At 36.9% G+C, this 13,831-nt stretch overlaps 1 protein-coding gene across 2 annotated transcripts in view; it reads left to right on the forward strand.

Moving 5' to 3' along the window:
- The window catches only part of STIM2 (stromal interaction molecule 2), a 70,136-nt gene extending 56,641 nt beyond the window's left edge, over nt 1-13,495 (forward strand). The window contains exons 8-13 of one of the 2 annotated variants that reach the window (XM_058803017.1): nt 520-687; nt 880-980; nt 1,226-1,464; nt 4,733-4,934; nt 5,208-5,356; nt 5,746-6,026. In XM_058803017.1, the coding sequence (XP_058659000.1) occupies nt 520-687; nt 880-980; nt 1,226-1,464; nt 4,733-4,934; nt 5,208-5,356; nt 5,746-5,783 (897 nt within the window). In that variant the 3' untranslated portion in view covers nt 5,784-6,026. Of the gene's footprint in view, nt 1-519; nt 688-879; nt 981-1,225; nt 1,465-4,732; nt 4,935-5,207; nt 5,357-5,745 lie in introns of both variants that reach the window. The other variant, XM_058803016.1, reaches the window with a different exon arrangement.
- Nucleotides 13,496-13,831: the final 336 nt, after the last annotated feature.

Genomic DNA, 13,831 nt, shown 5'->3' on the forward strand with positions numbered 1-13,831 from the left:
TTAGATCCTCAGTAGTGTTTAAAACAGCATTCCCCAAATGCTGGATTTGAATGGAAAAATTCTAAGAGTTCTTAATGATTGTCTGTCAGTCATGCCATTATCTAGTAAAATAATCCTGAAAATATTAGAAGCTGTAAACTTTGTATATTAGCTTATCATAATATTTTGGGATTCACAGAAAAAAAATACACAAAAGCTCTTTTTATCTTGTTATTAGAAGAGAGAGAGTAGCTTTGTTTCATCTGAGCAGCAATAAACTTGGATTTGTTGTACTAAAAAAATTATCATCTTACAAAAATATTTAAACTTTGAATTAGGGACTATATAACATTGGAAAAAATATGGAAGGTCATATGCTAGATTTCAGAGCTGCCAGATCTGCATACCTGACAACAACCAGCACACACCAAAACTCTGTCAAGCTTTGCTATTTTGCTGTGGGCTATAAAGGTGCTTATAGTTCACCTGTTAGTTCTAATGATACTTTTGGTGACACTTTCATTTCTTCTTGATTGCTAGGTTCGTATGGCTTTAAAAAAGGCTGAGAAGGAGTTTGAGTTGAGAAGTAATTGGTCTGTTCCTGAAGCTTTGCAGAAGTGGCTTCAGTTAACACACGAAGTTGAAGTACAATATTACAATATCAAAAGACAGCATGCAGAAATGCAATTAGCAATTGCTAAAGATGAGGTAATAAATTATTCTTCAGCTACTTAATTTTTCTGATTTGTTGCTAGAGATATGAAATAGTAAACACAAAGCAGATAAGCATTTGTGTTTTTTCTCTGAATTGTTGTTTGCTACATGTCAATATTGCTAATGTTTTGTCATCTGTTAAGTATATTACTAGTTTTATGCATTTCACTTTACTTTGCTTTTTAGGCAGAAAAGATAAAAAAGAAGAGAAGCACTGTATTTGGAACACTACATGTTGCTCACAGCTCCTCCCTGGATGAAGTGGACCATAAAATTCTTGAAGCAAAGTAAGAGGGTTACTGGGACAGGATGCATATTCTTTTGTGATTATTTGCTTCTGGAACAGAACTCCCGGAGAGTTACGGAATTGAGTGTCTTAGTGGTTTTGCACTTTACAAAAGCAATTTAAAAAATACTAAAATGTGAATATTTCAACAGCTGTAATGGTTCTTCTGGTATGCTGGAATGAATGTGTTGCTTTGCTTTATCAATAAGTACAGTGTATATAATTTTAATATGTGCCTTTTTTCAGGAAAGCACTCTCTGAGTTGACGACGTGTTTGCGGGAGCGTCTTTATCGATGGCAGCAGATTGAGAAGATTTGTGGGTTTCAAATCGCACACAATTCTGGGCTACCAAGCTTGACCTCCTCTCTCTACTCTGATCACAGCTGGGTAGTTATGCCTCGAGTTTCCATTCCTCCCTACCCAATTGCAGGGGGAGTTGATGACTTAGATGAAGACACTCCTCCAATAGTTTCACAGTTTCATGGTAAGTGATGAGCTCAGTAAAAAGACAGGGGAAAAGTTGTGAGACATGGGATTTTCAAGTCAGGTGGGAGAAGAGTACTGAAATCAAACAGGATTAAATCAAAGTCAAAAAGACCAAAATTCTCTGTAGGATTTCAGATACTAGCTCCAGTGAGACTTAAATGGCAAAGTTTTGCAGTAAAGATAGCATGAAGAAAAAGCCTCTCTTTTGTTTCAGTGGGGGAGCGGGGCAAATTCAGCTACGGTTTTGAAAGTGGTTGTCAACCTTGGATTGCTACTTAAACAAAAGTTTGTAATGAATAATGCTGAGTTTGTTAGCTCAGATGGAAGGGATGAGGTTAGTCCAGGGTTCCTTGAGCTATGAGAAAGATCACATCCTTTGGGAGGCCGCATGCTACATAGCCTTGTGCACATTCTTTAGTGATTGGAACAAAATCCTGTTGTTGTTCAAGGGAGGCTTTCAGACGGAATGTTTGTGTTTGGATACAGTGGGTTGGTTGTTTAAATGTCTGTCGGAGAGGCAGAGTTCTGGAGGGAGAGAAGTCCAGCTTTGGTTAAACTATGATCAGAAGAAATACACTGGGGATTCAGACCACCCTTGCATCATGAGTCATTGTGTCAGAACAAGAACCTGCTTCATGGAGCTCGTGATTAACTGGATTCCAGAGGCAAATCGAAAAGATGAGCTCCCATGCAGTTATTCAAACAAGCTGTTTGAAGCTGAGGAATGAGTGGGAAGGAAAACTGTCATGTGGCTACATTTTTCTTCCAGGGCTGGGATTCTCAGAAGAAATTCAAACTGTATTTTAAAATAGCATAAGGTCGCCACTTTGCTGGCTTTACTTAGTATGCCTTGGACACTGGTTTTTCTTCTTAATGTACCAACCTTTTTTTCTGCAGACCACAGTGAAAAGTTCATTAATCCTCTTGCAACTTACTGCAAGTTCTGATCACTTTTAAGGAATACTGTTTCTCTAGTTGTCTTCAGTGCAAATACTTTGATTTAAACCCTAGCAACAAATTTATTGGAGACCCAACGAAATATGGATTCCTAGAGTTAAGCATCCAGTTCTGTATTGAGAAGCCTGTGGTCTGATTTCAAAATGAAGAGCTCCATTTATTGTCGTGATTTTCCAGATGGTCTAAAATGACAACACTTGGATATGTGTAAAAAACTTCACACTTGAGAGTTTTTTTAGTCACTCTTCTCATTTAACTCTTGCTTAGAAGTGAAGCCAGAGAAGAAAGTGCAGTTGATTCAAAGGAATTACGATTAGAAAAGGACTGTACTGTTTGTAAGAGCATACTTAGCTGAAACTTTACTGTATGAGGAAAATATGCTAAATGATCTGTTGTTGAAACTAGTGTTGAGGAGTCAAATTATTGTAGGTTAGTTCAGTAAATACTGAATTATTCCCATCCTTTAGACAAAAATAACAAATACACCGAGGAAGGACAGAAGCATAATGGCTTGTCTTGGTCATGAGGCTTCAGGCAAAATGCCCTGTGCAGGAGGTCACTTAAGAAAGGAGCTATTTCCATCACTGGATCTAAAGGACTGGGATATTGCCTGGCCCTAGCATCCTTTGGACTCATAAACAAAATTTGAAATGACAAAATTTGAAGTCTGTTGGACAGGCTTCTTTGTGCCAGAGCAATTGCGTTGATAGGCTTATATGGTGTCAAGTAATAGAGCTGTTTGGTCAATCTCAAGTTGAAGAACAAAAATGGATTGAGAAATAGTGTCTGACACTGGAAAAAAGTCCTTACAGCTGGAAGGTAGTAGTGAAACTTCTATTTTTCCATTGACTCATTAGGATTCAGCTGGTTCGTTGATTTAGTGAGCTTCATTTGCTCTGGAAAATTCTACATGTTCAATTGTCATAGCTGAATTCTTCATATCCCTGTGTATATACACCTACAAAGGATCAAAATGCTTGTTACTTCTCTGAAAATTCACCAATGGTGCAGTCTTGGTTTGCTTTTTTGTTTGTTTTTTTTTTTTTTTTTTTTTTATTTTTATGCCAGTAAGTAGGATGGTATCTGATTTACCTGGACCTGTAGCAAGATTTCCTAAAGAGATTCTTACTCTCTTATCTCAGTTCACATTTGCTCTTTGAGGATTTTTTTTTTGTAATTACACAAGATGATTTTTGAGCTCCTAACGTGCTTTTATGGTCAGTAGTTTAGTAAGTAACTGCACCTTTTAGTAAGTACTGTTTAGATTTCCTGTACTAAAAGAGAGTGGACTACTTGTCCTTTTCTGAGATTCTAGGAAGGGAAACTGTAGCTTATATGATGATAAACTGGCATTGCAGAAAATAAAATGTATTGTGTCAGGCTAGACATCCTTGTCTACAGAAAAAATTGAAGGGATTTTTAGCGTGTTGTGGTTGTTAAACAATTTTGAACACCAGTAAAGGTCTGGTGTATCTTACATAAGCAGTGTTGCATTCCATGGGACAGTTTGAGGAGGGGTGTGAAAATCCTGGGACTTGTAACAGCTAGCCTGGAAAGAGGTCTGTAGTTTTTTTTCTGTACAAGTATTGCTGCCTAATAATCTTTTGAAGGAGTAATTGGATTAGGAACATTTGAGTTTATCACTTCCTGTTGGGTACTTTGCTGATGAAGTCTTGCGTGGCCGTCTCCACCCATTCTTAGTATTTTTACTTCCAGAAATTCATAGTTAGCCTGGCAACAGACAATGTTATCTAAAAGAAAGTTCTTGATCTTAAAGTTAGGCTGAATTATGTATTTTCTGTCAAGTTGTGTAAATGAAATTGGTCTTCTCTATCTAGCCTATTTTTCAAGTAGTGTAGTGTATAGCAGTTGGCTGTTTGGTTAGTCGTACCTACATTGCAAAACTTTTACAATTTTCTAACCTCCAAATCACCACACAAAATACAGGACATTGTGTAACATACTAATTTCAGCACCGCTGTTTTTAGTTTATGAAGGATTGGGAGTTTCAGTAGAATCTTTCTTTTTGTTCTCAAGAGAGCACAGTGAGCCAGAGCTTTGGTGTACTTGGTCAGGGTAGTATTTGGCAGGCACAAAATCTCTGCAGTTGCATCTTGATTAGCTGCTTCATCTAACTGTAGAACGTATGAGGTGTGTCAGTCTTTGTTCCTCTGAAACTGTCAAGCAATGTCAAAGTTGTTTAAAAGTCACTGTCACCGTAGCAGATACCTGCTACTTAGTCTTCAGAGTAGATACTGTTAACATCAATGTCACTTGGAGGGTTTTGGTTTGCTTTTTCTCTGCCTCAGGGTCCATTGTAAAAGCTCCCAGCACTCTGGCAAGAAGCAGTAGCTTGTGTAGATCAAGACGCAGTGTTGTGCCATCATCTCCACAGTCGCAGCACGCTCTGCACTCCCCTGACCCTGACATCCTCTCTGTGTCGAGCTGCCCAGCTCTCTATCGAACTGAAGAGGAGGAGGAAGCCATTTACTTCTCTGCTGATAAACAATGGTACGGAGATTAGCAAACAGCACTTGCAACTCTTGATAGGATTATTGAGACTAACAGTTTAGAATTAGAGGTTAAACCAAGCCAAAAGTTAAAGTAATCTGTAGGATAATATAAATTAATATAGTCTACGCGGAGCAGAGAGTTCTTGTCTGGTATGTGTATGTAAATAGCTAGCATGTCATGTACAGTTAAGTAATGTTACAATCCAGGGTGCACTGAACTAACCCTGATTCTCCATTACAATATGTTACTGGCTCTTACATCTGAAACTAGGATCAAAAGCAATGTCAGCTACTGGGCGAAGAGGAGATGGATGGTAACACAATTCTTACAGCATGTTGAGCGTGTACCTACTCTTGTTACATGGCCTCATAGGAAAAGGTTAAATTCCTTTTGGAAGGAGCAAATGAGCTTGTTGAAAGGTAGGGACACTTGTCCTGAAGAAACTTTTTGTATATGATAGGCTTAAATCTCCTTCTTTCATTTCATAACTTTTCCGACTTCACGTGCCAGAAAGATAGCCTTTGTTCTTTGAAGTGAAATACAAATGACTATTTCTGGGCGGATGCTGCTGCTCACAAAAGCAAGATTGCACAAACTAATTCCCTTAAGTTTAGATAATAAAATGATGTAATGCAAGTTGTAACTTAAAATGTTTAACTTAATTTTTTTTTTGTTTAATTAACTACTAAGGAAAACTGTGGGTGGTGCTTTTAGACTAATGTTATTGATTCTGAATTAATTTCCTTTTTAACTCTATGAAGACAATTGTAGTTTCATTATGTTTTCTTTTCTCTCTGCTCTGACTCAGGGAAGTACAGGAAACAGGTTCGGAATGTGACTCCTTAAATTCATCCATTGGAAGAAAACAGTCTCCTCCAGCAAGTCTTGAGATGTACCAGACAATTTCTCCTCAGAAAGTATCACCAGAAGAATTCTCACTGGAGGAATCATCTACGGGAGACTCCTCTTCTCTGACTGCAGATGTTTCTAGGGGCTCTCCTGACTGTGTAGGCATGGCAGAAACTAAGAGCATGATCTTTAGTCCTGCAAGCAAAGTTTATAATGGAATCCTGGAGAAGTCTTGCAGCATGAACCAACTTTCAACTGGGATCCCCGTCCCAAAGCCTCGTCACACCTCGTGCTCCTCGACTGGCAGTGACAGCAAACCCAGCCATGAAGCTGCTTCTGTCCCCAGGATAAGCAGCATCCCACAGGACCTCTACCAGAATGGTGAAAAAAATAAAAAGCCATCAAAAATAAAAAACCTCTTTAAGAAGAAGTGTAAGTGAGGTGGGCAGAAGAGAACCTATAGTAATATTATGAGAACTCCATTTTTTAAATCTTTAGGAATGTAATTCCATTTGAGCATCCCAGAGTGGATGCCCCAATGGAATACTCTGTAGGTCACCTATATTTAATGACTGTACTGTCAACGGTTGTGCCAGCTGTCAATGACAAATCATTAAAACGTTCAGACAGTTTACATTCATTTCTGCCTATTTATTTCTTTATTTTTTTAGGTTGTCTTTTTCAGCTTTTTTTTTTTTACTTTGATTTGTTGAGCTTTTTAAAGTTTATTCATAAACCCTTTTTAAGCCACTCTGGACTCCTAAGCTTTAATGGACTAGTAAGCCTTCCTGGGCTTGCCAAAGTTTCTTGTTTACTGGAGCATCTTCCTATCTTTCCATAGAAATAGGACATTTATCTCCTGGACTTTAAGGAAAATAAAAGAAGTAGAACTAAATGAATTGCACTACTATTTTACAGACTGGAACAGTCTCTGCAAGTGAAACTGAAAGACTTGTATTTGACTGAGAAGATGAATCTTTTCACTTTTAGATCTTTTGGGGTTTTTAAGTAAAATTTAGCATTTCTAATTGACTTGATTTCTGGAAATGGAAATGTCATGCTTTTATTATGGGAAGCTTTGTTAGATGCATTTATTATTAGAATGGTTCAAGTCCTGCTGTAAAGATCATTTTTTTCCCAGGACTTTCACTGTGATTTTAATTCACTGCAGGCTGTATGAGAAACAAACAAAAAAAAAAAAAGAAAAAAAGAAAAAAAAAAGAAAATAGTAAATTACCAAGAGAACAGGCTCTTGATTCCTTATGCAAGATGGTTGTGAAACTTCACTGAAGACTGAAAAAATTCACCTCTCAAAATGAGGAGGGGGAATAGTAGCTTTTGTTTACAGATTGACAGACAATGGACATTTGGGTTGTGAAAGTTTGTACTGTGGTAAAGATAATAAATTGGAAACATTATTGTGCTTGGGAATGTTCCAATTCCAGCTGATGCTTGTTTCAGACATGTTTCAGAGGTCCTGTTAATTGGAAGCTGTCGTAGACTACATTGCTTATGCTTACTGCTGTGTATAAGTTATTATATTTTTTGAATTAGTTATTATTGTCTTAATGTCCTCCTTTTGTAAGATTTCATACACTTTATTTTTGTATAGTTTGAAGATTTAGCTGTTCAGAGATGTCTGAAGTAAATGGTATAATTTTATAATGCATACTGTTATACTAACTCATAATTTTAGATATAAAGATAGATATAAAGGTGAGATGACTGCTTCAGATAAAAGAAATTTTTGTGAAGCTTTTTTAGGGAGAGGTGAAATTACTGTGAGATAACAAGGAAGCCTTCTTAGGGTAGCAGTAGCTAGGTGTTCAAAACCATATTTTTATTTTTTTTTAAACAGTTGGAGACAAGAAATATATGGCTTAAGCAACAGTGCCTTTTATTCAGTTTGAAAATATTAATATACTGAGCAGGAATTTCTTGAGGTACATTCCAAGGAAATACCTCCTGCTCTAGTCAGCAGAAGCAATTTAGCCAGTGATGACTAAACAGTCTCAGATCTTCCACAGGGGTGTTCTCATTGCCTCAGTAGCAGGTGCCACCGCCAGGGACTTGTGACTGGGGGCTCACTTCTTGCCACTATGTATGTGATGTACTGTGTGACAGAATTACTCACAGACTGCCTACATTTTTTCTAGTAAGGAGCCTTCAAAACCTGTAGCTAATTGAAATCAAATGATATGTGTCTTTTCTATCATTTTCTATTTAGGTTTCACTGTACATACCCAATGTGTTTGTTCTCTCCTCAAGAAGTGGTGGTGATTTTAACAGGTTGACTGTGATTAGTGACATGGCTGAAAGAGAAGGGTTATAAAATGGGGTGGAGACCTTGCATTTGCAAGTACTATACATGTCCTGGTACCTTGGTTAATTCCTTAAGAGAACAGAAATAATCCAGAGTTCTGTTGTCTAACAGAGACTGATTGTAGGCCATCTATGCAGAAAATCATGGGACAAATCAATTATTTGATAAAGTTTGGTGAAGAAAAAATTAGTGGAATAGAAAATAATGAGAACATAGTATTGTTCCAATATTCTCTGAATCATCAGATTGACCAGCTGTAGCTTCAAAATAAAGCAATTGCAAGGTAGCAATGGTCTCTTTGAACAAAGATTGTGCACTCTGTACATGGCAGACAGCAAAAAGCAGTGATGAAAAAAGACTTGTGCCGAAGAACCACCTCAGTGCTGAGCCTTCCAGAGCTGTAGCTTAAACCCTGATGAAGTACTTGAACATCTACAAAGGGAACAATTACTTTTATGCAAGTAGGGAACTTCCTGTGCCTCCCAAACAACATGGAGAAAACTACTACCAGAAAAACCTTGGTGCACTTGAGAAGGCCATAGCAATAATTGAGTTTAAAATAAGATCTGGGGCTGGATAGTAGATCTTGGTGTGAGGTTTGAGTAACTCTGTCTCTATCATTACCAAAAAAGATGAAGTGGCATTTTGGTACTGGAGAGTAAGCATTTACACATGGAGAAAAAGTTGGTACTGAGTAGTGGAAGGGCAGCACTTCTTAATTCTGATATCAAAATTGGGCAAACTCAAATGTTGAGAAGCCAGAACAGACAAATTTAGTTTTCTGTAGTAAGTGTAGCTAAAAGTGAAATAGAGGAGGTATTGAGCTCTTTATTGGCTGAGAGTTAAAGTGCTAAGTATATTTTTAAAGAAACAATTTAACTATTTTCTGGTAAAAATACTTCTTTGTACTGTGCAAACAAATCAGATAAGATTATCATAGTGGTAGATTTTAGCTTCAAAATGGCAAACCTTTGGAGCACAGACAACTCTCAACTCAGTGTATCACTGGCTGTAACTTTATAGCTGCTTCTTAATAGAGAACAAAAAGCTTAAATTAATACAATCAGAAGTGGTGAATATTATATGTTGGAGGACAAACGAATTCTATGTTAATTGAGTTTATTTTTTATTATTTTAATAGCCACTTGCATTTCTTGCCATTTAAATTTGTCCACAATGTAAGTGGCCTCCATGGCTCCTCCTGCAGAAATCCCCATCTTTAAATGGTTCGAGTCATGTTGTTGAAGGGTGCTGAGAGCACTGGCTCTGAGGCAGATCTTCACTGGCAGTCATCAAATCCAGTCTTAGCATTGAAGTACCTGGCACACATCTGTTATGAAATAACAGGAAACTGAATCTCACATCCAGATCTAAGAATGAGACAATGTGCCTCAGAAGGTTCTCTGTTCCATTTGCTGCCAGTGTGACTTGAACTTGCTGGCAGTCAGTGAGTGCAGCCAGCATTCCAACCCCCAGCATTCAAAGGGTGTATCAGTCACTTGAGACAGTCAGCTAGTGTCACTAGAGATTGGTTTGTGGGGTTTTATTTTGTTTGTTTGTTTTGGGTGCTTTTTTGCTTTTTTTAGCTAAAATCCATGTTCTGTTTTTAATTATCTGGTATTTCAGAAGATGAGGTTCTTTGCTATTTAAATGTTTTGTTAGAGTACTTTGCCAGGACAGCAGCTTCTTTGTGGAAATTGCCTAGAAGACTTCTCCCTGTTTAAGGTTGCTGTTTAAGTCACTTGTAAAATGAAGTGTCAAATATAAGATTCTGTATAAAGAAGGAAAAAAATCCCAGTTCTTCCAAAATGAAACAAATACAAACCTTTCCACAATTCTTACTAAAGCTACGTGACACTTGATTAGCATAAAAGTTTTGGGAAAGGCATTTTGGTTACCATGGGGAATGCTTTTTACCATCTTATGGTGGGCTTAGAGATAAAACCAGCTGATTGCATTTGCATTTTTTGGTTTTTCATTTTGGTTGGTTCCCCTCCATCCCTCATCCCCACAGCTCAGTGATGGAACTTAAAATTGTTCATTGGCAGTTCCAGGCATATGTCAACTTTTCTTCCCCCACTGGTACCTAGGTAGTGGATTACCCTCTGCTTCCTGAAGGGCAGTTTGCTGAAAGAGGAAAAATTCTCAATTGTCATCCAAGTAGTAATGTTAGAGTAAGAATGTGGTTCCTTGTTTGGAAGCCTAGAAGATGATGAAGCCAAGAATACTTGATTTCAGTTTTCTTACGATATTTATGCATGCCAGCTGGAGTTAGGCAGTAATTTACACCTGATTAAAAGCCTAAAAAGATAACACTAATTAGAAATTAAAGCTTTCAAGATTTTGCCTTTTGCTTCCCAAAATATGGGAACATGGCTTGCACAGGAGGGAGATGAGCTGATTAGTAATACTTGTATCACCAGCCTTTAGAGTTTCAGGATAGTTTCATTCTGTTTCCATGATACATTGCTGGAGAGGGATTGCTACCTTATTTTCATAAATATTTTTTCCCCATTCAATTACAAGCATATTTTTGAGCAATGAAGAATGTAAATGATTTTTTTTAAAAAGCCAAATACAGGAATTACTAATTCTTGGACCTCTTGTCTATTTGCTTATCTCCTTGTGCAACAGGTTAAGTTGGATGAATACATTTTTCTAATCTCTTCCAGTTGCTCTTGCTGTAGGGGTGTGTTAATATCTCATGCTTGAATCACTGCTCCAAATTGCTTGTAGGCATTTTAACCTGGATGCTGCATCTTCATAATTCATGGTGAAGCCCCCTATGCCTGGTTGAGTCTAAGTGCTGCTAACATTTTCTGCTAATGGCACAGATGTTGGGACAACTAATAACCAAAAATTGCCTGCAGAGTTTGGCTGCCTGACAGTGTAGATGTTTAGGTGACCATTCTTTGTGGCTTCATTAGCAGTTCAAATGTGTCATTCAGGTATTCAACAGGTAGTTTTTGCTTCCAGCCCAGTGCAGATGGTGTTTTTCTGACTCTCCACTTAGTCTTCTGTTACATAAACAGAATGCACCAATTGATAAAAGTGGTAACAATATCAAATGTTAAACTATTATTCCTGGGTGCTCTTGCATCTGGCATTGCTGAAGCAGATGTCAGTACTTACCAATCTACTTCAGGCATTCAGAAATAAAGTAGATTTGTGTTATCTTTTGTTTTTTTTTACAACTTTAAATCTCAAATTTTTCAAATTCTATGTGTGTGTTCTGTGTATTTAATGCTTTGCTGAAATGAAAGTGGGAAGGTCGATTTCTGCTTAGATGTTCAGGATTACACATTTGAGCAGGGTGAAAAGAAATGCCTCTTGTTCATTGGAGAGGATGAAAAATGTTTGGTGGCATTTAATCTCCTAAGGAACACTCACAATTTAGATTGCTGGAGATAAGAGGTACATTCAGTCTCAACACTTTCAGATCAGTAACTTATTATCCAACATAAAAATCCCACTCTTTTCTTTACATGTACTCTCTAGGGTACATGTAAAGACAGGGTACCTTCTTATTTCTGATTTCTATTCTGTTTTTCACCCAGCATTAAATTTAGTAGTTACAGTACTAACCGGGGTGATTGCCACCTCAGAGCAGTTTCAGAGAACATTAAGTAGCATGTCTTAATGTCAGTTTTGGTTTAATATGTGCTAAAGACATCTGAATCAAAACTTTGTCCTTCACATTCCTTTTATTTTAATTCAACTCAGTTATTTGTGAACCCTGTCCTGTTAAAAAATAAACAGGTACTGGTAGTTGTTTATAGTTTAGAGCATTACAGGCCTTTTTCAGTTGGGAATTACTAGTAGATAAATGATAAATAGTTGCCTTTTAAAAACTTTGTCACAGTTGGATATTGTAAAAACACTACTGTACTTCAGGTGAATGAGGTGGAGCATTGGCTGGTGTGATTTGTGTATGAGTGGTAAAATTATCCTTTAATTATCCTTTGATTGTTTATTTGTGTCTTAAGTTAATGCTGCACAATTATTTTCAGACTTGAATTCATTTAAAATTAAGGTCAGTATGTCTAACACTACAAAAGTCGGTCTTCAGTTGTCAGCCATCACTCCATTCTTACAGAAATGAATGACAATCTTAAATATTTGTACTGGCTTGTTAGCTTGTTGGTTGGTAATGGATTCTGGTAAGTCTTCAGGTGAAGGCAGAGAACTTCTGAAGTGAACTAGGTAACCTGTGTTCTTTATCAGCTTTCAAATCCATCTCCCAGTAAGATGGAGTCTCCCCAGGGGAATGTAGATGTACTTACTGCTTGGAACTTTGTAGTTAATTATATTTGGCTCTCTAATTCTAATAACTTGCATGTGTGCTATGCTTGCTTGCTTTTCAATAGCTGACAAAATCTATAGGAGATCTTGGGAGTTTGTCTTAAAAAATTGCTGTTATAAAAAATAAAAGACTGACAAGAGAAATCTGTCAGGCTGTGAACTGAATAGAATGAACAAAGAGACCAGCTGTTGTCTAAAAGTATGGTTTAAATAATTCTTAATGAAATGAATTGGGTAGCACATTGTCTGTTTTCACATCGCTCTCCTCCAAGCAACAAATATAATTAGAATACCCTAGACTTCAGCAAGGCTGTTTGGGAGATGTCTTGCCCTGTTTTTATTTTTAATTTAAATAATGTTGAGTTGTAGTGAGTGTTCAGCATATTAATGCCTGACTTAAAAGATTAGCAGAATTTGAATGACTTGCATTGTTTTGTTTAATTACTGCTTTATAAAAATGTAGATACTTGCATAAAGCCCATTGGATCTGGATATGTTTTAATGACATAGCAAGAAGAGGACCAAGACAAGTAAATGTGTGCAAAATTTGAATCTTAAGATGTTTACTGTTCTGGGAAGAGATGTTCTCCATGCAGATTCTGCTCTTCCTCTGCTCTTGGCTTCTGTTTGTTTTCATTAGTTGAACTAAAACAAGAAAGAAAGCCCTCAGACTGACTAGTTTCTGTCTCTAATATATACACTGTACTTGCTTTTAACCTCACCTATTGCATGTTGTTAATGCTGTACACAAATGCATTTGGGGTATTTCTTTGGTGTTGTACAGCATGATGCATTTCATCCCCTTTTCTAGTTTACCTCCCATTAGCTATATATTGCTTTACAACTGGAAAATAACCCTGAATTTGGGGGAATTTAGTCTGTTTGCATATAAAAATCTTTTTTTTTCTTTCTTTTCTGTGAGTCTTATGAGAAATGTCCTGCTTGGAGAGTCTCAGACAGTATTTTCCTGTGTTTATTCATGTTACTTTGCTTTACTTTATAAGTGAAAATTGATTTTATTGATTTCTGATGTGTTGTTGCACTTAATGTTGAATAAATCTGACTTTCATTTTGAAAAGTGAAACTGTGTTAGTGAAAATGTTATGTAATTTTAATTGATCTTAGCCTGTTCCCTGAGTATATAATCTTTTATTTTTTTTTTTTTTAAATTTTATCTTGAGATAAGTTTTCTTGGTTCTTCTTAGGGTTCTGGCCAGTATTTCTTTTTTCATGCTGTTATTAAAGCTTGACAGCAATATTACTGTGAAAGGAAAGGTAGAGACCATTTTGTTTGCAACTAGAGTGCTACACTCAGGTTTGTAAAAGCAGAGTCTTACTGCTTTTGCTTGAAAAATCCTTTCTGAGTTTAGGTTGTTTAACATTTTGAAGATTTGGGATTTTGGGCTTGTGTGGTTTTGTT

Source organism: Ammospiza caudacuta, chromosome 4 (assembly GCF_027887145.1).
Source record: "Ammospiza caudacuta isolate bAmmCau1 chromosome 4, bAmmCau1.pri, whole genome shotgun sequence".
Classification (NCBI taxonomy): domain Eukaryota; kingdom Metazoa; phylum Chordata; class Aves; order Passeriformes; family Passerellidae; genus Ammospiza; species Ammospiza caudacuta.